Raw genomic sequence first — 21,796 nt, 5'->3', positions numbered from 1 at the left:
GGGAGGGAGACTGATGGGTACGTAAGGAGGTGGGGAGGAAGGATGGAGAATGGTTGGGTCTGACTGACAGGTGGAGGGGCTGATGGAGAAAACTCAGGTCTTACTGACAGGCATGTGCAGAGGGGCAGGGCTTGTTGGAGAATGACTGGGTCTGACTGACAGGTATATTGGGGAGCCTGATAGAGAACAGCTGGGTCTGACCGATGGATGGCTGGGCCTAATAGAGGATGGCTGGGTCTGACTGACTGACGGGTGCGAGCGGGGGAGCCTGATGGAGAATTGCCGGGTGTGGGCAGGAGGGGCAGCAGGAGAGTCTGAAGGAGAACGGCTGGGTGTGGGCAGGAAGGGCAGCTGGAGAACCTAAAGGAGAATAGTGGCGTGTTGGCAGAAGGGGCAGCGGGAGCATCTGAAGGAGAATGGGAGGGAAGGAGAGCGGGAGAGCCTGAAGGAGAATGGGCAGGAAGAGCAGCTGGAGAGCCTGAAGGAGAACGGCCGGGTGTGGGCGGGAAGGAGAGCGGGAGAGCCTGAAGGAGAACGGCCGGGTGTGGGCGGGAAGGAGAGCGGGAGAGCCTGAAGGAGAACGGCCGGGTGTGGGCGGGAAGGAGAGCGGGAGAGCCTGAAGGAGAATGGCGGCGTGTTGATGGGAAGGACAGCTGAAGAGCCTGAAGGAGAATGGCCGGGTGTGGGTTGGAACAGCAGCTGAAGAGTCTGAAGGAGAATGGCGGCTTGTTGGCGGGAGGGGTAGCTGGAGTGCTAACTACCCAACCCCCTTGGTAGCAAACCCAGAGGGACCGGGTGGAGTGGGGCTTGGAGGAACTCCAGGAGGGACGGCTGGTAGTGCCAAGGTGTTGGGCACTCAGTGTTCATAAGTCATTGGTGCTGCCCTGCTCCTCGGGGGCACTGGCCATGGGTCTGCAGCTCTGTCCCCTTCTGGCCAATGTTGTTTTCCTGTCCGGTGCCGGAGGCTGCTGGGGGCGGGCGAGGAAAGGAATGCCCTGCTCCCTCTGTGTGGAGGGAGGCGCTCTGCGACCTGGGAGGCAGGGAGGGGCTGGAGGGTTGTCGGGGGGAGGGTTGTCACCAGCCGTGTAGCCAGGTGGAGGGAACAGGGAGCGAGCCAAAAAAAGGCGCCACCCACTCGCTCTGGGTCTTCGGCGTCACTGAAGGTCCGGCCGCTGCCGCCGCGGTGCCGCCGAAGACCCAGCGCGAGTGACGGTCCGGCCGCCGCGGTGCCACCGAAGACCCGGCGCGGGTGACGGTCCGGCCGCCGCGGTGCCGCCTTTCTTTGGGATCGCTCCCCCGTTCCCGCAGACATTCACGAGGCGCCACTTGTGCTCAGTGGGGGAGCGGCCGCTGCCCCGCTCCGCCCAGCTCCACCACTGGTTGTCACGTGACTGTGTACCTGCGTGCCTGATCCCTGCTAGGCATCTCTAGGCACTAGCGCTGTCCCTGCCACGGGGCATGGCGGGCAGTGTGTCCTGGAAGAGGGGAGCTGTGTGGAGTGAGGGGAGGGCAGGGGCTGGCGGGGCAGAGCAGCAAGGGCCTGTCCTGCATGGCAGTGGGGAGAGGATGAAGAGGACACTGCATTGCTGGCAGGCACAGGGTGGGATGCAGAAGAGACGAGACCCTGTTGAATAAGCAGCGGGACCTGACGTGGGGCAGAAGCCAGCAGAGGGATTGGAGGGGGTGAAGGGGCAAGAGCAGCAGACAAGCACTGTGGCTGATCCAGGTGGGAGTGCCATGGAGGTGCCCCAGTGGAGAGGGAGAGGAGGGGCTGGAGCCTAGGTCGGGGCTGGAGAAAGAAACAGCAGGTCTGGTGCCAGCCTGGCTGAGGGAAGGAATTGGGGCTGAGCCCCCCACCCTGGGTGTTGGGGAGGGGCCAGGACCCAGCCACAGGCCTGGTGTGGGGAAGGCTGAGGGGTCAGCAGCAGTGAGGGAGACAGCAGGGGACGGGAGGAGGAGCTCAGCGTGAGCCATGGGGGCTGGAGCTGTTTCCCATTGCCCCCCCAGCTGCGAGGGAATTTTGCCAGGGAAGGCGGGGGCCGGACACAGCCCTGCAGGTCTGCGGAGAGAGGGGAGGAGCCGCCGCCCAAGCAGGGACCAGAGAGGCAGGAGCTGACTCCAGAGAGGACCAAGCACAAAGGGCAGGGAGGGGAGAGAGCTGGGAGGAGGGTCAGCGGGCTGGGACAAGGAGGCTGTGAGGCCGGTGGCGGAGGGCAGCTGGGGGGCAGCAGACTGATGTGAGTGAGGGCAGTGGTGAGATTGGAAGGGGGCGGAGGGGGATCCCCGTGCGGGCTTGCATTGGGGAAGGACCCGGAGAAACGCGAGCCATGTGTGCAGGGGTGGTTGAGGCAAGGTGCAGAGCCACAGAGGGACCCCATGTCTCTGGAAACCGCGCCTGGCACCACAAGGAGCTGGTGGGCAGCTGAGCCCTGGACAGCCAGTTGAGTGCACGCACCTTCATGACCCTCCCCAGAAGTGGCCTCCAAACTTGGTCCCTTTTCTCCTCCCCTCCCGTTTCCCTCCACGCCATCCTGTGCCTGGCCCTGCCGACCCTGGCTGGGATGATTTAACTGGGAATTGGTCCTGCTTTGAGCAGGGGGTTGGACTAGATGACCTTCTGGGGTCCCTTCCAACCCTTATATTCTATGATTCTATGACCCCACTTCCCCCCCTAAACCCCTAGTGCCTGCCCCCCAATCCCCCACCAACCCCCCCTCTACCAACCCCCCCCATGCCTGCCCCCCCAATCCCCCACCAAACCCACCCGTGCCTGCCTCCCCGATTTCCCACCAAACCCCTTGTGCCTCTCCCCCTGATTTTCCCCTGGAGTAGCAGGGGACTGTGGGTTGGGATTGGGGGCACCAGTAGAGCTGTGTGTGGGGAGCCCAGGACTGGGGTAGCCGGGGGCTGTGGGAAGGGATTGGGGGCACTGGCAGAGCTGTGTGTGGGGAGCCCAGGGCTGGGGCAGCAGGGGGCTGCAGACCAGGAAATACATTAGCAGAGCTAGAGTGGGACTGTGGTGACTAGCCGATGCGGCTGGTTCTCGGTTGCGCTGCTCTTTGTCAGGAGGTGCTGGGAGAGGTTAGGACACACTGGCCCTGCAGGCTTCTCACCTCCCGGTTTGTCTCTGTTAGGGACGCACCAAGTCAGTTTGCTGCCAGCAGAAGGGGCTCAGCCAGTGCACCTGTGGGTTTTGACAGTCGTTCGGAGCCCATCTCCCATGCCTGGCAAGGAGCTTGGGGCTGTGGGGAGCCGCGCCTCTTGTCCCAAAGCCCCACGAGTGACTGTCTGCACCCCAGATACAGCCATGCAGGGGCACTGGGTCCAGCGAAATTCCACCCAGCTGCTTTCCGGTCTGGGTGTTGCTCAGAATGCAGGTATGTGGCGTGACCAGGCCGCTGGCTTGGACAGGGCTTCACGCTGCGGGCAGTTCTGGGAATTGGGTTGAGAGGGCTCAGGCTGCCCTCGTTTGCAGGTCAGCGGGCGCACGAAAATCAGAGAGCCCCAGTCAGCTCAGCCCAGGTAGGGCTCAGATCCCAGCCTGCTCCAAATCTGTTTGTGCTGGCTGGAATTGAAGGTTAGCGCCAGGCTCTGTCAGCCCTTTTTGCAACACAGGGCTGGGCATGCGTCATGGGCACAGACTGACTAGATCCCCTGTTGCAGTCAGGAACCCAGGGGCAGGCCTGGCGCTCTGTAGAGAGAGCCAATAGCCATATTTAAAAAAGGGAACCCGGGGAACTACAGACCAGTCAGCCTCACTTTGGACCCCAGCAAAATCATGGAGCAGGTCCTCAAGGAATCCATTGTGAAGCACTTGGAGGAGATGAAGGTGATCCGGAACAGTCAACATGGATTCACCAAGGGCAAGTCATGCCTGACCAACCTGATTTCCTTCTATGATGAGATAACTGGCTCTGTGGATATGGGAAAAGCGGTGGACGTGATACACTTTGACTTTAGCAAAGCTTTTGATACGGTCTCCCACAGTATTCTTGCCAGCAAGTTAGAGAAGTATGGATTGGATGAATGGACTATAAGGTGGATAGAAAGTTGGCTAGATTGTCGGGCTCAACGGGTAGTGATCAATGGCTCCATGTCTAGTTGGCAGCCGGTATCAAGCGAAGTGCCCCAGGGGTCGGTCCTGGGGCCAGTTTTGTTCACCATCTTTCTTAATGATCTGGATGATGGGATGGATTGCACCCTCAGCAAGTTAGCAAATGACAGTAAGCTGGGGGAGCAGTAGATACGCTGGAGGGTAGGGATAGGGTCCAGAGGGCCCTAGACAAATTAGAGGATTGGGCCAAAAGAAATCTGATGCGGTTAAACAAGGACAAGTGCAGAGTCCTGCACTTAGGACGGAAGAATCCCATGCACTTCTACAGACTAGGGACCGAATGGCTAGGCAGCAGTTCTGCAGAGAAGGACCTAGGGGTGACAGTGGACGAGAAGCTGGATATGAGTCAGCAGTGTGCCCTTGTTGCCAAGAAGGCCAATGGCATTGTGGGCTGTATAAGTAGGGGCATTGCCAGCAGATCAAGGGACGTGATCATTCCCCTCTGTTCAACATTGGTGAGGCCTCATCGGGAGTACTGTGTCCAGTTTTGGGCCCCACACTACAAGAAGGATGTGGAGAAATTGGAGAGAGTCCAGCGAAGGGCAACAAAAATGATTAGGGGACTGGAACACATGACTTATGAGGAGTGGCTGAGGGAACTGGGATTGTTCATTCTACGGAAGAGAAGAATGAGGGGGGATTTGATAGCTGCTTTTAACTACCTGAAAGGTGGATCCAAAGAGGATGGAGCTAGGCTGTTCTCAGTGGTGGCAGATGACACAACAAGGAGCAATGGTCTCAAGTTGCAGTGGGGGAGGTTTAGGTTGGATATTAGGAAAAACTTTTTCACTAGGAGGGTGGTGAAGAACGGGATGGGTTAATCATCATAGATTATCATAGAATATCAGGGTTGGAAGGGACCTCAGGAGGTCCTCTAGTCCAACCCCCTGCTCAAAGCAGGGCCAATCCCCAATTTTTTGCCCCAAATGGCCCCCTCAAGGATTGAACTCACAACCCTGGGTTTAGCAGGCCAATGCTCAAACCACTGAGCTATCCCTCCCCTCAACTTTTTTGGAGGCTCTTCTGGGTTAGCTAGGGAGGTGGTGGAATCTCCATCCTTAGAGGTTTTTAAGGCCCGGCTTGACAAAGCCCTGGCTGGATGATTTTGTTGGGGTTGGTCCTGCTTTCAGCAGGGGATTGAACTAGATGACCTCCTGAGGTCTCTTCCAGCCCTCTCTTGTATTATTCTAAGGGTTCTTGGGACAGGACCCGCATAGGAAGAGAAGGCAAAGGCTAAGGATCAGCATGTAGGAGAAGGGGGGGAATGCGGTTGCAAGGGGACAGCCCTGCTGCAGGTTTCTGGTTGTCTGAAGCAGCAGGGTGCTGTCTGAAGGACATGGCCTGGTGATGAACGGAGATAGAGGCCCTGTCTGCCCTCAGAGAGCCACTGAAGACCTGGCAGTAACCATGTGCTGAGTTGGAGAAGGGGGCCAGTAGCTGAGGCCCTCAATCCAGCCCTCTGATTGAACTTCCTCTGTAATGGTCTAGGAGAGGAAACAGAGTGTGAATAAAACAGGCCGACGTGATTAAACTGAGAGGAACAGCAAAGCCCGCTGAGGCCAGAGCAAGAGAATCCAGCGAGATGTGGGGAGGTTCGAATCATAGCTACGCAGGGCTGGAAGGGCCTCCTGAGGTCGGCTAGTCCAGCCCCCTGGGCTGAGGCAGGACCAAGTAAACCTAGACCAGCCCTGGCAGGTTTGCCCAACTTGTTCTTAAAAACCACCAGTGGCGAGGTTTCTACAGCCTTCCACGGCTTAACTACCCTGGCAGACAGCGTTTCCTAATATCTAACCTAAATCTCCCTTGCTGCAGATTAAGTCCATTTTTTCGTGTAACTACCGTCAGGGGACATGGAGAATAACAGATCACCATTCTCTGTAGAACAGCCCTGAACAGATTTGAACTGTTACCAGGTCCCCCCATAGTCGTCTTCTCTTAAGACTAAACATGCCCAGGCTTTGTAACCTTTCCTCATAGGCCAGGTTTAATCATTTGTGTTAGTGTCCCCTGGACTCTTTCCAATTTGTCCACTTCTTTCCCAGTGTGCAACATCCAGAATTGGACCCAGTACTCAGTGCCGAGTAGAGCGGGACAATTACCTCCCGTGTCTCACGTACGACACTCCTGTTAATGCACTCCAGGATGATGTTAGGCCTTTTCGCAGCTGCATCATGTTGTTGAGTCATATTCAATTTGTGATCCATTATAACCCCCAGATTATTCTCAGCAGTTCTACCGCTAGCCAGTAATTTCCCATTTTGTAATTGTGCATTTGATTTTGCCTTCCTAAGTATAGTACTTTACCCTTGTCTGTATTGAATATAATCTTGTTGATTTCAGACCAATTCATCAAGGTCATTTTCAATTTTGATCAGAGTACTTGCAGCCCCTCCCAGGTTGGTGTTATCTGCAAATTTTATAAGCATCCTCTCCACTATATTATCCAAATTATGAATGAAAATATTAAATAGTATCAGACCCAGGACTGAGCTCTGCAGGACTTCACTAGATACGCCCTCCCAGTTTGGGCGTAAACCTTTGATAACTACTGTTTTGAGTAAGATTTTTTCAACCGGTTGTGCAACCACTTTTTAGTAATTTCATCTAGACCACATTTCCCTATTTGCTTATGAGACTGTCATGTGGGAATGTGTCAAAAGCGTTACTAAAATCAAGATAGCATGTCTACCGCATCCCCCTATCCTTGCTCGGTATCACTCATTTTGTGCCTTAGCCTTTCTGATTTTGTCCCTTCATGCTGGTGCTATTCTTTTATACTCCTCCTTAGTAATTCATCCACGTTTCTATTTTTATAGGATTCCTTTTTGATTTTCAGGTTGTTAAAGAGCTCCTGTTGGAGCGATATTGTCCCCTTACTCTTTTTTCTATAATTCCTTCGCATTGGGATAGTTTGCAGTTGTGCTTTTAATATTGTCTCCCTTGAGAAACTGCCAGCTCTCTTGAACTCCTTTCGGCCTTAGTTAAGATCCCATGGGAAGAAAAATCTATCAGTTCTCAGGGTGTGTTAAAACCTGCTTTTTTAGAAGCCCATTCTTCTTATTCCGTTGCTTTCACTTTTCTTTCCTTAGAATCATGAAATCTGTCTTTTCATGATCCCTTTCATCCAAAAGACCTTCCACCTTCAGATTCGCAACCAATTCCTCCCTGTTGGTCAGAATCAAGTCTAAAATGGCTGCCCCCCATCTCCACTTTCTGAAACAAAATGTTGTCTCTAATCCATTCCAAGAACTTACTGGAAACGTTGTGTTTTGCCGTATCACTTTTCCAGCAGATGTCTGGGTAGTGACAGTCCCCCGTTGCTACCAGGTCTTGGCTTTGGATATTTCTCTTATTTGTTCTAGAAATGCCTTCTCCACCTCGTGTTCCTGACTTGGTGTCTGTAGTAGACCCTTCTCTGATGTTGTCCCTTTTCGATTCCCCCTTTTGTCTGTAGCCAGAGACTTTTAGCTGGTCTGCCTCTGACAGCCATCTGGACCTCAGAACGAGGAGATATATTCTTGATGTATATATAATGCAACATCACCTCCCTTTTCCCTGCCTGTCCCTCCCCCACAGGCTGTACTGCTCTGTACTAGTATTCCAGACATCAGAGTTATCCTACCAAGTCTCAGCGATGCCAGCGAAGTCATTATTTAGTTCCTATACTAAGACTTCCAGTCCTTCCTGTCTAGGCATTGTACTCCTTGAATTTGTGTACAGACATCTAAGCTGTTGAGCAGATTCCCTCGCTGTTTTCCCTCTTGTTGCGCCTACGACCCTAGTGTAATTTTCCATCCCATTCCCACAACATCTGTTCAAGTTACCTTTTGTACACCTACCCGTGGGCTTTTGTCACCTTCCCCCTTTGAACCTAGTTTAAAGCCTGGCTCACTAGGGTGGCGAGTCAGGACATGGAGATGCTCTTTCCAGAAGCATGGCAGGGCAGGGGGACCCCTGGGGCTTCCCAAAACCCAGCTGCTTGCTGGAGCTGAGAAAGGCCAAGGGGGGAGGGGGCAGCAAAGGGAGCTTGAGCTTGCCATGGGCTAGAGACCCAGAGAAGCCTGGAAGAGACTGAGCAGTGGAGGGACTGCCAGGGAGCCGCTGGGAGTGAGCCCCCAACCGGTGCAGGACATGGCCAGCTGCAGCCTGGAGGCGAGGACGGTGGTTGGTTGTTTAGATCGCGGAAATGCTGGGCTCTCTCTCGGAGCCTAGGAAACCTAGGACGGCAGGTGAAGCGTGGGGGAGAAAGAAGGGGCATTCGCTGCTGTGCAGAAGGGCTAGGCAGAACTAATCTCTAAGGCACGGGTTGGCAAACTTTTTGGCTCGAGGGCCACATCGGGGTTGCAAAACTGTATGGAGGGCCGGGTAGGAAAGGCTGTGCCTCCCCAAACAGCCTGGCCCCTGCCCCCTCCCATGTCCCGCCCCCTGACTGCCCCCCTCAGAACTCCCGACCCATCCAACGCCCCTGCTCCTTGTCCCCTGAACGCCCCCTCCCGAGACCCCCCTACCCCTAACCGCCCCCCCAGGATCCCACCTGCTATCCAACTCCCCCTGCTCCCTGACTGCCCCAACCCCTCCGCCCCCCCATGCCGGAGCCAGCCATGCCACCTTGCTGCGCTGCAGGCCAGAGGGCTGGGGGCACAGTGCGCTCAGGCTGTGGGGAGGGGGGACAGCAGGGGAGGGGCCGGGGACCAGCCACCCCGGCCGGGAGCTCAGGGGCCAGGCAGGATGGTCCCGTGGGCCGTAGTTTGCCCACCTCTGCCCTAAGGGATGGGGGGACGTTCCCCACAGCAATGGGGGTGGCTGGCCAGCTTTCGTACTGTAATTCTAGCTCGCCCTGTCCCCTCACCTCGGCAGGACCCAGCTCAGTCCTGAACCACACCTCCACCTCCCTCTGCAGGGAGAGGAACGAACTGCCCCAGGAGGTGCTCAGGCAGCCAGCCTGTAGGGGTCCTGGCAGAGGGTGGGTTTTCGGGCAGGATTCAAGAGGAGAGGGTGGAGTTGGCCCTGTTGACCGGCCAAGGCAGGGTTGAGCCTGGCCCGCTGGCGCTGAAGGGATGGGGCAATGCAGTAAGAGAGTCAGTCAGATAAGGAATGAGGGGCAGAGTTATTCCCACTGCAGCAGCTTCTCTGCATGGGGTGGAGCGACTGAGGTGGGCGTAAAGGAGGCTGGAGGCGGATTGGTGGGTGGGGATTTCAGATCCCGCTGTGAGACAGAGAAGCCTTGGGGTGGGGGGGAAGCACCATCCTGGCTGGCAGGAGCGAGGGAGGAGCACCGCTCCTGGGGGAAGGGAGAGGAGAGCTCAGGGGATCCTGTGCGTCATACAGAGTTTGCGTGGATGGGGGCAGGTGCCAGAGACACTGGCTGAGCTGGAGGGAGATGGGCTGACGGCGCAGAGGTGGATTTGGCCCTTGTCAGTGGAGCTGGGGGCTGAAGCTGCATCAGCAGATGACATCCCTAGAGAGCATGCGAGGGGGGGGTGACTATTGGGAGTGTTCTGGGATCCAGAGAGGGGAAGCCACAGAGCAAAGGACGATTTTGGCTGGATCAGGAGAGCTGTGGGACGGTGGCCTCTCTCCAGAGGGGAGGGCTGGGAGCCTGAAATCCCTGGAGAATAGACTCCAGTAGCCAGTGTTCACGGGCCGGGAAGATGCAGACAGGCACCACCAGGCCTGGCGAGTTGGCTTTCTCAGGGGCGGTTGGCAGGAGCAGGGCGGGATGCCATGCCGAAGGGAAGGAGAACCGTGCAGGTCAGGGAGGGGGCAGTATCCCAGGGGGCGAGGGGGGACTGGCGGCTGAGGAGACCCCCTCTGGTTGACTAGGTCCAAGGCTGAAAGGCGTTCGTGCATTTGTGGCACACAGTGGGCAGCAGCAGAGCTGGCTGCCTGTTACAGGGGCTGTGGCGAGGGGGAGGAAAGGCTGGGAGTGCTGGGAACAGCTGTTGCTTTCCCTTCCCAAGTCAGGAGGAGCCGTAGACGTCCGTTCGTCTGTCCGTGCCGCACAGTGGTTTGAGCCAGGCAGTCGGCACGGAGCCTGCAGGGAGGGGCCTGAGGCAGAACTGAGACCTAGACGGGGAGCCGTGGAATTCTCGGGCTGGAGAGACCCATCTCCTCCCCATGCCATGGGCCCTCAAGCATCTGTTCTGCAGGGCAGGTGCAGTCTGCTTTTCAACCTCCCTTGTAATGGGGGTCCCAGCAGATAACTCCCCACCCTGTGGCTGGACCCATCCTCTCAGCCCTTCTGCCGGAGACACCCCCGGCGAGAGTGCATGCCCGCGTCTGTTCCACCGCCGGTGTGCGCTCACCTCATGCCCAGTTGTCGGAGAACTTTTCCCCTCTGCGGTACCCGTCAGGGTGTCTCGAGCCTCCTCTGGTGCCTGACGCTGCTGCGTGCGGGTGTAAGGGGGAAGAGCCAGCCCCTCTCGGTGCCTTTATAGACAGTTGTTGGCGCAATCTTAGAATGCTCGTTTGAGGGAGCCTCCCTCGACTCCTACTGTTCGGAGTTAGCAAGTTTGATACGTTAGTTTAGCTCGTGCTGCTGGTAGTTCAGTCTTAGGGGTTTGGACTTCCCTTTTTGGTAGCGGGCTTGGTACCAGAACGCTGCCACGCTCCCTGGGGTGCGAGTGCTGAACGGCCGCTAGCCCAGGCCAGGCAGCGCTACGGCCCCAGCCTGCGTGACGCGCTGGGGAGAGTCCCACGTCAGCGTCACACGAAAAAGGCGAGTGGCGAGGCTCGAGTGTTTACTCCTAGAGGCAGCCCATCAGCCCGCATCAGACCCAACGCCTGGAGACAGCGTCCCGAAAACACTGCCTCGGCACAGAAACCTCCAGAGACGTCCCCGGGACCGAGAATCAGCCTCGCCTTCCGCAGGCTTGGTCCTGGGCTTGTTCATGTCTGTGCCTGAGGCTCATAATGGCAGAGACCCCAAGGAACGGACTGGAGGGTGTGTCTCTGGGGAGCCATCTTCAGCTGGATAAGAACATAAGAACGGCCACACTGGGTCAGCCCGATTGGTCCATCTAGCCCAGTGTCCTGTCGGCCAACAATGGCCAAGGCCAGGTGCTTCAGAGGGAATGAACAGAACAGGGCAACTTATCGAGTGATCCATCGCCTGTCATCTAGTCCCAGCTTCTGGCAGTCAGAGGTTCAGGGACACCCAGAGGATGGGGCTGTGTCCCTGACCATGTTTCCCCATCCTCCTGGGTCCTTAACAAGGGCAATCAGTTAGCGCGGCCCTGCCCTGCCTTGCCTGCCAGAGCAGGGCCAGCACCCCCTCCAGCCTCATCCCCTTGCAGCTCCCACGCCCCTCTCTGGGGGGCAGCTCTGTGGAAACCACACAGCCTCCGTCAGGGATTCTCTCTCATCCAAGGCTCGGATTTCAGCCGCTGCCCTGGCTTTCCTTAGCCCAGGCTGCAGCAGCTCTGTCCTGCCAGCGCCTGGCCAGGGGACTGCGCAGCCCGAGGGGGGTCTTTTCATTCTCACACTTCAAAGCCTCTCTTTGCTTTGGGCCATTTTCCCAGGGTTCTTGAAATACTTTCCTGGCACATCCTCTTCCCCCCCCCCCCCCCCTCAGCTGGGGAGCTGCCTCTCCCTCTGGGGCTCCTTCCCCTGAGCAGCGGGGCCCCAGCCGTCCAGACGAGGGTGGCTGCTGGTGAACACTCTGCCTGTGGCTAGCCTGGGGGGGGGGCAATCCCCGGGAGTGCTGGCCATGTGGGGGGGAATGCTGGCAGAGGGCTGTGGGGCCAGCAGCCTCGGTCACCTCCCAGCAGTTGGTGGCTGGTGCCTTTTCACTGCTCTGCTCTTCCCCTGCTGGCCCGGGGTAGCCGGCCACCTCCTTCCGGTGGGTTTTGGCAGCTGCTTACTTGCTGCAGGGCGCACTGTAAACGTCTAATTAGGTGAACCTGGCAACGCTTTAAGGGCTGGGGGGGAGGGATGGGCCTTGCCAGATCTGATCCTGGGCCACAAAGTTGAATTGTGGGGTGGGATTGGTGCTTTTCTGCGCTTTCCCCCCACTCCACTGGCTCCCCGGCAGCGGGACTGGGCTCTTCACTTTGGCTCAGTGCCTGGGCTGTGCCAGCCTGGTCTGGCCCCACACCTCCTCTGGCGTTACTAGGGGGCTGCGGCAGAGTTTGGCTGGCTGGCTGCGCAGTAAGAAGGGCCTGGCGGTGTGGTAACGCCGTTCCCCCAGCCACCCCCATCCCTCCTCTCCGGCACCCTGGAGAAACGTTCCCTCTACGTTTTTCCACCCGTGTGCAGAATAAATGTTATGTGCCCTGAGGTATGTGCCGACATGCCCCACCAGTAGAAACAAAAAACCTAGATATAATACAGATTTTTTAAAGTTACCATAGGGATAATTACTCCAGTCAGGACAGGTTTGGCATTTTACAACTCACTACTCAAAGAGTTAAATTTAAGTGTAAGAGAAATAAAAATTATGAAACGCATAGTCCAGTCAAAACACTAAAATGGCACACTTTGAAAGAATAAAATTAGAATATACGTGCATTGCAGGAGGTACTGAGACGTTAACAACAACGTGTGTGTGTGTGTGTGTGTGTGTGAGTGAGTAAGACAGACAGACAGTGTGTGTTGGCTGCTGGGGAAGTCTCTGAGAGACCGTGCGCTGTCTCTTTAAGGCAGTGACTCACCCGAAGGCTTGTTCAGAGCTGCTGCCAGTCCTGAGCCCTGTCTCCTCTACCCTGCTCTGTGGAGATGGGGTACAGGGACTGGGGGAGCAGGAGGGGGACATCCTGACATCAGCACCCTCCTTTCTCCCCTCTGCACAGCCAGCAGGAGGGTCCCAGGAGCAACGTGGCTTCAAAGTAGAGGGGGAGGCTACCGGTTAGATGTGCGCAGCACTGGAATCTCTCCTGAGTGGCCCCCAACTGTGCAGCTTACAGGGAACACAGCCACGGAGCCAGCTCCTTCACATCGCCCTCGCTGCCGGCCAGGGGCAAAATTCACCCGAGGGGGGCATCCCTTCTCAGCTCTGTTGGGGCACCCCTGCTGATAGGAGTGGGGCAGTACCAGCAGGGATCCCAGCCACGTGCCTGCCATTGCTGGGCAGGTCACCCTCCTGCCGTATCCACGCCAGACGACCCAGTGGAACAGGGTCCACACGGGCCATAGGCCTGTGAGCCTGCAGAACCCAGGGACTGCCCAGCTCTGACGTAGGCTGAGCCAGCTTTGCCTGGCAGAATAGGCCAGCCGCTCCCTCAGGAACATGTGGGTCCCAGCAGCATCTACTACCTGAAGCTTTAGGTTTGGGGGAAGGCCCATAATGCAGCTGATCAGGATTCCTTCCTGACCCCTCTTCTCCCAGGCCATAAGCTTGAGGTTTGCTTAGCCAGTTCCCCGGCCCCGATAAGAACACAAGGGTGGCCATCCTGGGTCAGACCAAAGGTCCATCTAGCCCAGTATCCTGTCTACCGACAGTGGCCAATGCCAGGTGCTGCAGAGGGAATGAACAGAACAGGGAATCATCGAGTGATCCATCTCCTGTCGCCCATTCGCAGCTCCTGGCAAACAGATTGCATGATGGAGTATTACTGGCCATGAGCCATCCCAGCAGTAAAGGATCCCACGTCTGAGCTGCTGCACCAGCGAGTCCGCACGTGAGCCATGCTGCCCGGAGCCTTTGCCTCCAGCCCCGGTCCCGGGGCTGGGCAAGGTACGAAGCAGCTACTCATTGTGCTTCAGCTCTTTGAAGCCTCTAATTCCTCTTGTCCCAAGTTTGATGACTACAGCTGGCAGGGGGATGCTCTACACCTGGCATCCTCTGGGCGACAGCTGGGCAGCGATTTGCAGTGTGCCCTGCCCCACCCTGCTCTCGAGGGCTCCAGGGCCTGTGATCTAGTTACAAATCCCCCGATCAATTTGGACATTTGAGCCCCACATATTCATAGTTCATAGTTCTGCCTTTTCTAACGTGCCAGCCATGGAGAGCCCGCCTTGCAGTCAGATTGGTGCCACCTGGGCCTGGAGCTTGCCTCCCATCCCTGGGTGAAGGGACTCGCTGGCTTGGGGCAAGCTAGCTCCCAGAGCGCAGGAGTCACCGTTCCTAGGAGCTTCGGGCTGCTCGCGGCCTGCAGGTGCCTCCCTCGTTCCATCCGAGCAGCGTCCGGTTAGCGAGGCAGGGAGTGCCGTCATGAAGGCAGTGTCGAGGGTTGGACATAGCTGGAACATGAGTAGCCAGGGCTCGGTGGGCTGCAGGGGTTGTGGAGAATGCCGCCCCGCTGCGCTCAGGTGTGCGGCTGGGGTGAGAGGGGTGGGGGGTAGAAAGCAGAGGTGGCTGGGAGAGTTTGGGGCAGGCTTGTCCCAGGGGTGCGGGGTAGGCCCTTGGTAAATGCTGGTGCTGTCACCGCTCCGGCTGATAGTGGTCTTGCCCTCTCCAATCCCTGCATCCAGCGGCTGAGAGCTCTCCCGGCTGTTTCCGGCACACCTGATGGCAGGGTTGGTTGATGCGGGGTGCGGCCCCCAGAGCTCCTTTCCATCCTCCCAGTCAGGCTCTGGGGGGTCCCAGCTGTGCCCTCTCCCAGGCTGCACCATGCTGCTTCCCACACCACATGGGAGGGGAAGGGGGGACTGGGGGCAGTCACTGCTCAGGGCACCATCAGTTGCGGGGGGCTGGGCACAGGCTTGTGCCCTAGTTGTTTTGCATAGTGGCTGATGAGAGCAGACCTAGCTCCTGGCAGGCCCAGGGTGCCCCTCAGTACCATTGGCACAGCATCCCTGGGCCCAGTCTTCCCAGGGGGCATCAGTCAGCACAGCCAGTGCAGTGACACCCTTCGCATGGTGTTTGGGGAAGGAGGCCAGTGATTTGATTCCCAGGGAGCCGCTGGGACACCTACTTTGTGACTCCAGGGACCTGGCACTTCCTTTGGGGTGGGGAAAGCCATCCCCGGGCTCCTCGGCCTGGCATTGTCCCCCACTGTCACAAACAGCTCCGGCTTGGGCCACCCGCACCTGGGACCAGCATGGAGCAGTCTGGGGCAGGGTGTTCCTGACCCTGGCAGGTGATGGTGACTGCTCCCCCTGACTGAAGCCATGGCTTGTGCTCACACAGTGCTGCTCTGAGCGGGGCCCTGGCCCTTTGGCTGGGCATCACCCGAGGAGCTCTGGCATCCCTCATCTCCCACTGCCCCTGGGGACTGTCTCCCCTCCCAGGAGAAGGACTTTCTGTGCCCTCCCCTCACTCACACTCCTGAGCCCTCTGTTTCCCTCCACTCCACCCCTAGCAGGCTGGGGAGATTCCCTGCTGGGCAGCGCGTGGCACTGGGCAGCACAGGGCATGGTGCTCTCTCCCACCCACCTGGGCAGCACTGCAGCCCTGGGACTGGAGGGCTGGGTCTAGACCCTGCATCTCTTGGCCAGGGGCCCGGCCCCTCTGACAGGGCAGAAAGGGGACAGGGCAGACCATGTATGAGGTCCTGCAGTCATACATTCCCCTCCTGGGGCCACCACAAGCTGCCTGAATGACCTGGCTGTCTCCTCCGAGAGGGGAGCCCCCCCATTCCCTAGAGGGCCCCCCACACAGCGTTGCAGCCTCCCATGCCAGGCTGGGTCCCCGACACCACATGGTCCCATGGGTGCGAAGCTGGTGTCTGGTGAGTCAAGGCCCAGGGTCATGCTGGGCCCCCGAGGGGCCTTTCCCAAACTGAGCCCCACGGTGGGAGAGTCCAGGATGGTGCCTCATTGCTGGGGGCCCTGCGCCCTGCCAGCCCCAACAGGGCCCACTTGAGAGCTGGCTCGGCTGAGCCGAGCAGTCCCTGCAGGGGATCTGACACTTGGTGGCCTCTTCCCTGCCCACTTCCGGCTTTTGGGGGGTCCCTCCTCCCCCAGGCGCAGCAGGCAGCCCTGACTCCCCATTTGCTCTCTCTGCAGGCTGAGAAGAAGGCCAAAGTCATTGCTGTCATGAACGTGGTAGAGGAGAGCCAACGGGCAGAGCCCCAGAAGGAGGAGGAGGCCAGCCCGCCTGCCTCACAGCAGCCCACAGACCCCGCTTCGCCCAACGTGGCCACCACGCCTGAGCCAGTGGTGGCCGACGCCGTGGACAAGAGCACGTCCAAGTCAGCTGACGACGAGCCGGAGTACGAGGTGAGTTCAGCCACAAGCAGTGGGGGCCAGGGGGCCTTCAGGCCAGCACTGCTGGGGGCAGATGTGGGGGGCACCATCTGGTGGGAACCCAGCCACAGCAGAGCACCCATGCCACATTCCGGGACCTTAGCCACCCCGATCCCTGCCGCCACCCATGCTTCTCCTTCTGCACGCCTTCCCTCCCCCACCTTGCACCACCCCTCCCCGTCCTTCTCTGTACCCCTCCCTCACCCAGCATCACACCTCCCCGTCCTTCCTGCACGCCTCCCCTCCCCCACCTTGCACCTTCCCTCCCTCATCCTGAACATTTCCCTTCCCCCATCCTTCCCTCCACACCTCCCCTCCTCCACACTGCACACCTCCCCTCCTGCATCCTTCTCTGCACCCCTCCGCTCCTCCACTCCCCCGTCCTTCCCTGCACACCTGTCCTCCACCCTGTGGCTCTTCCCTTTCCATCCCTCCATACCTCTTCCCCTCCCCCATCCTTTCCTGCACCCCTCCCCTCCCCCACCCTGCACCTCCACCCCCCTACACACCTCCCCTCCCCCAACCTTCTCTGCACACCTCCCCCATCTTTCCCTCCATACCTCTTGTGCCTCCCCTCCCCACCCCATGCCTCTGCCCCGTCCTCCCTTATACACCTTCCTTCTGCCCGCTCTGCATCCCCGCCCCCCTCCCCTGACCTCGCCTGCCCCCCGCCAACTCCACTGGCCCGCATGCATGTATCTCATCCCTGCCCATTCCTGTTCCCCCACACCCCGGCTGTTCCCCTTTCCCCGTGTCTAGCCCCCTGCCTTGCCCCTCCCCGGGCAGGCCCAGCTCTGGTTCTGACCGGGGGGCCCACTCTCTGACGCTCCGTCTGCTCCCTGGGCCGGCAGGATGGCCGAGGCTTCGGGATCGGTGAGCTGGTGTGGGGGAAGCTGCGTGGATTCTCCTGGTGGCCGGGCCGGATTGTGTCCTGGTGGATGACTGGGCGGAGCCGAGCAGCCGAGGGCACCCGCTGGGTCATGTGGTTCGGAGATGGCAAGTTTTCCGTGGTAAGTGGCAGCACCAGGCGCCATCTGGGCTGCGGGCTGGCAGTTCTTGGGCATGCCCTGGTGGACGGGTGCTCTCCTTTCCTCTCACAGCCCCCATCTCTGCTCCTCACAGGTCTGCGTGGAGAAGCTCCTGCCACTGAGCTCCTTCTCCAACGCCTTCCACCAGGCCACGTATAACAAGCAGCCGATGTACCGCAAAGCCATCTACGAGGTCCTGCAGGTAAGAGCGGCCAGAGAGGGTGCCAGGCACAAGGGCGCCCCTTGCAGTCCCCAGGCCCATCCACCCATGAGCCTTGGATTTGGCCCAGACTGCGGGAGTGTGACCATGGGCAGATCCCTCAGGCTCTCTGGGCGCCCAGCAGGGATCTGCCCTGCCGCCCGAGGGCGGTGAACGCATTACGCAGGGCGAGGCACTCAGCGATGGGGTCCAGAGAGAGACTCCCTGGCAGGGAAGGGGTGGAAGGGAAGGGCCCACTTGCCTCGGTCCCATCCATTCAGCTAGGCAGTGCTATGGGTCCTGGAGTTAGACCAACATAGAATCATAGAATATCAGGGTTGGAAGGGACCTCAGGAGGTCATCTAGTCCAACCCCCTGCTCAAAAGCAGGACCAATCCCCAATTAAATCATCCCAGCCAGGGCTTTGTCAAGCCTGACCTTAAAAACTTCTAAGGAAGGAGATTCCACCACCTCCCTAGGCAACGCATTCCAGTGTTTCACCACCCTCCTAGTGAAAAAGTTTTTCCTAATATCCAACCTAAACCTCCCCCACTGCAACTTGAGACCATTACTCCTTGTCCTGTCCTCTTCTACCACTGAGAACAGTCTAGAACCATCCTCTCTGGAACCACCTCTCAGGTAGTTGAAAGCAGCTATCAAATCCCCCCTCATTCTTCTCTTCTGCAGACTAAACAATCCCAGTTCCGTCAGCCTCTCCTCATAAGTCATGTGTTCCACACCCCTAATCATTTTTGTTGCCCTTCGCTGGACTCTCTCCAATTTATCCACATCCTTCTTGTAGTGTGGGGCCCAAAACTGGACACAGTACTCCAGATGAGGCCTCACCAATTTCGAATAGAGGGGGACGATCACGTCCCTCGATCTGCTCGCTATGCCCCTACTTATACATCCCAAAATGCCATTGGCCTTCTTGGCAACAAGGGCATACTGCTGACTCATATCCAGCTTCTCGTCCACTGTCACCCCTAGGTCCTTTTCCGCAGAACTGCTGCCTAGCCATTCGGTCCCTAGTCTGTAGCTGTGCATTGGGTTCTTCGGTCCTAAGTGCAGGACCCTGCACTTATCCTTATTGAACCTCATCAGATTTCTTTTGGCCCAATCCTCCAATTTGTCTAGGTCCCTCTGTATCCTATCCCTGCCCTCCAGCGTATCTACCACTCCTCCCAGTTTAGTATCATCCGCAAATTTGCTGAGAGTGCAATCCACACCATCCTCCAGATCATTTATGAAGATATTGAACAAAACCAGCCCCAGGACCGACCCTTGGGGCACTCCACTTGATACCGGCTGCCAACTAGACATGGAGCCATTGATCACTACCCGTTGAGCCCGACAATCTAGCCAACTTTCTACCCACCTTTATAGTGCATTCATCCAGCCCATACTTCTTTAACTTGCTGACAAGAAGAATACTGTGGGAGACGGTGTCAAAAGCTTTGCTAAAGTCAAGAAACAATACATCCACTGCTTTCCCTTCATCCACAGAACCAGTAATCTCATCATAGAAGGCGATTAGATTAGTCAGGCATGACCTTCCCTTGGTGAATCCATGCTGACTGTTCCTGATCACTTTCCTCTCGTGCAAGTGCTTCAGGATTGATTCTTTGAGGACCTGTTCCATGATTTTTCCGGGGACTGAAGTGAGGCTGACTGGCCTGTAGTTCCCAGGATCCTCCTTCTTCCCTTTTTTAAAGATGGGCACTACATTAGCCTTTTTCCAGTCATCCGAGACTTCCCCGTTCGCCACGAGTTTTCAAAGATAATGGCCAATGCCTCTGCAATCACAGCCGCCAGTTCCTTTAGCACTCTCGGATGCAACTCGTCCGGCCCCATGGACTTGTGCACGTCCAGCTTTTCTAAATAGTCCCTAACCACCTCTATCTCCACAGAGGGCTGGCCATCTACTCCCCATGTTGTGATGCCCAGCGCAGCAGTCTGGGAGCTGGCCTTCTTAGTGAAGACAGAGGCAAAAAAAGCATTGAGTACATTAGCTTTTTCCACATCCTCTGTCACTAGCTTGCCTTCCTCATTCATTAAGGGGCCCACACTTTCCTTGGCTTTCTTCTTGTTGCCAACATACCTGAAGAAACCCTTCTTGTTACTCTTAACATCTCTGGCTAGCTGCAGCTCCAGGTGCGATTTGGCCGTCCTGATTTCATTCCTACATGCCTGAGCAATATTTTTATACTCTTCCCTGGTCATGTATCCAGCCTTCCACTTCTTGTAAGCTTCTTTTTTATGTTTAATATCCGCTAGGATTTCACCGTTAAGCCAAGCTGGTCGCCTGCCATATTTACTATTCTTTCGACTCATCGGGATGGTTTGTCCCTGTAACCTCAACAGGGATTCCTTGAAATACAGCCAGCTCTCCTGGACTCCTTTCCCCTTCATGTTAGTCCCCCAGGGGATCCTACCCATCTGTTCCCTGAGGGAGTCGAAGTCTGCTTTCCTGAAGTCCAGGGTCCGTATCCTGCTGCTCTCCTTTCTTCCCTGTGTCAGGATCCTGAACTCGACCATCTCATGGTCACTGCCTCCCAGGTTCCCATCCACTTTTGCTTCCCCCACTAATTCTACCCGGTTTGTGAGCAGCAGGTCAAGAAAAGCTCTCCCCCTAGTTGGCTCCCCTAGCACTTGCACCAGGAAATTGTCCCCTACGCTTTCCAAAAACTTCCTGGATTGTCTGTGCACCGCTGTATTGCTCTCCCAGCAGATATCAGGGTGATTGAAGTCTCCCATCTAACCTGCTTCTGCAGTTACCTGCTTGGGCAGCTGCTTCCTCTGCGCCATGCTGCCTGCTGCTCACCGGGCACCTGCAGCCCGCTCAGGGCAGTGGCAGTGGCTGGGCTAAGGGGCACTGCCGCGCTCAGCCCCGGCCTGAATGGCAGCAGCACTGTCCTGGCTGCACACAGAGCAGGGAAGAGCCCTGTCGTGGGGAAGGGGAGGCCCCTCTTAGGCTGTGGGCAACTGGCCTGACCCCGGGGCTCGCTGCGCAGGTGGCCAGCAGCAGAGCGGGGAAGATCTTCCCAGCATGCCCTGAGAATGACGAGACAGACACTTCCAAAGCGGTGGAGATCCAGAACAAGCAGATGATCGAGTGGGCCTTGGGGGGCTTCCAGCCGTCTGGTCCCAAAGGCTTGGAGCCACCAGAAGGTAACGGGTTTCTGGGATGGGGCGGATGTAGCTCCAGGCAGGGGGAGCCAGGCTGCGAAATGGGCACTGGACCATGGGGAGGGGCAGTGGGACTCGCCTGCGTGTCCATGGCACCGGACACATCTACTCCCGAGCGTGCCAACGAGACGCTGTATTTCCCCGCACCGGGGGCACAGTGCCCTTCCCCAACCTTAGGCTGACTTACCTCGGCCATCCTGTCCCTAGCTCAGTTATCGCCAGAAGCTCTGTCCTACCAGGTCTGGCCACTGCTGTCCACCTCTTCAGCCTCAAAGGCCAGATTTGGGGCAGCAGAGAGGCTGGCCAGCCCTGCCAGCCTGCCCATCTCCTGGAGCTCAACTCATCAGCACTGCCTTGCTCCGCTAGGAGCGGTCCTGGCCGCTGGGAGTGATTGTCCAGTCCCAGCTGCAATCAGAGTCAGGGGAGGCCCCCCCCTTGGCACCTCCCTGTGATCTGCTAGCCTCCCCTCCCTTGTGGGGTCGCTCCTGGCGTGATAGCCGAGAAGCCCCAGGTAGGGATTAGGGCCCCGCTGTGCAGTGAAATCAGCCAGCTCCCGCCCCAAGGAGCACCCGGCCTTCGCAGGTGGCCACAGAGAGGGGTCAGGGAGCAGTGAAAGGGTGGGGGCCAGCGGCCTACGCTGCCACGGGTGTCCCTGGGAAATGCCTGGCAGCCGACTGCTTGGCCCAGCTCCCCCGTGCCCGCTGCGAGGAGCTGGCCCGTACCGCTCTCCTGCGCCCGCTCTAACCGCGTCCCGTTCCCTTTGCGCAGAGGAGCGGAATCCCTACAAAGAAGTTTACACGGAGATGTGGGTGGAGCCAGAAGCAGCCGCTTACCCCCCGCCTCCGCCAGCCAAAAAACCAAGGAAAAGCACAACGGAGAAGCCCAAGGTCAAGGAGATCATAGACGAGCGTACCCGAGGTAGCCACCCGCCCGCTGAGGGAGGGCCTCTGGAGAGGGGTGGCTGGCTGGCCGAGGGCCCAGCTTCCCACTAGCCGCCACTGCAGCTACAGAGCAGCATTTCCCATGGTGCAGCTGGCATCGCGCCCCTCCCCTGTCGTGAGAGCAGACCCCACCCCTTTGCGGAGGCACCCCACTGGCCCAGGGGGGCTGCAGGGCTCTGTCTGCTGGCCCTGGGGAGCA

At 58.0% G+C, this 21,796-nt stretch overlaps 1 protein-coding gene across 6 annotated transcripts in view; it reads left to right on the top strand.

The window, feature by feature from the left end:
• The window catches only part of DNMT3A (DNA methyltransferase 3 alpha), a 268,395-nt gene that overhangs the window by 196,046 nt on the left and 50,553 nt on the right, over positions 1 to 21,796 (top strand). For all 6 annotated transcript variants that reach the window (XM_075126271.1, XM_075126272.1, XM_048846079.2 and 3 more), the window contains 5 exons: positions 16,001 to 16,213; positions 17,092 to 17,250; positions 17,363 to 17,470; positions 20,482 to 20,638; positions 21,425 to 21,574. In XM_075126271.1, coding sequence (XP_074982372.1) covers positions 16,001 to 16,213; positions 17,092 to 17,250; positions 17,363 to 17,470; positions 20,482 to 20,638; positions 21,425 to 21,574 — 787 coding nt within the window. The remainder of the gene's footprint in view (positions 1 to 16,000; positions 16,214 to 17,091; positions 17,251 to 17,362; positions 17,471 to 20,481; positions 20,639 to 21,424; positions 21,575 to 21,796) is intronic.

Source organism: Caretta caretta, chromosome 3, assembly GCF_965140235.1.
Source record: "Caretta caretta isolate rCarCar2 chromosome 3, rCarCar1.hap1, whole genome shotgun sequence".
Lineage (NCBI taxonomy): Eukaryota > Metazoa > Chordata > Testudines > Cheloniidae > Caretta > Caretta caretta.
Note: the sequence above shows the minus strand (reverse complement) of the source record. Positions and strands in the feature narration are given on the sequence as shown.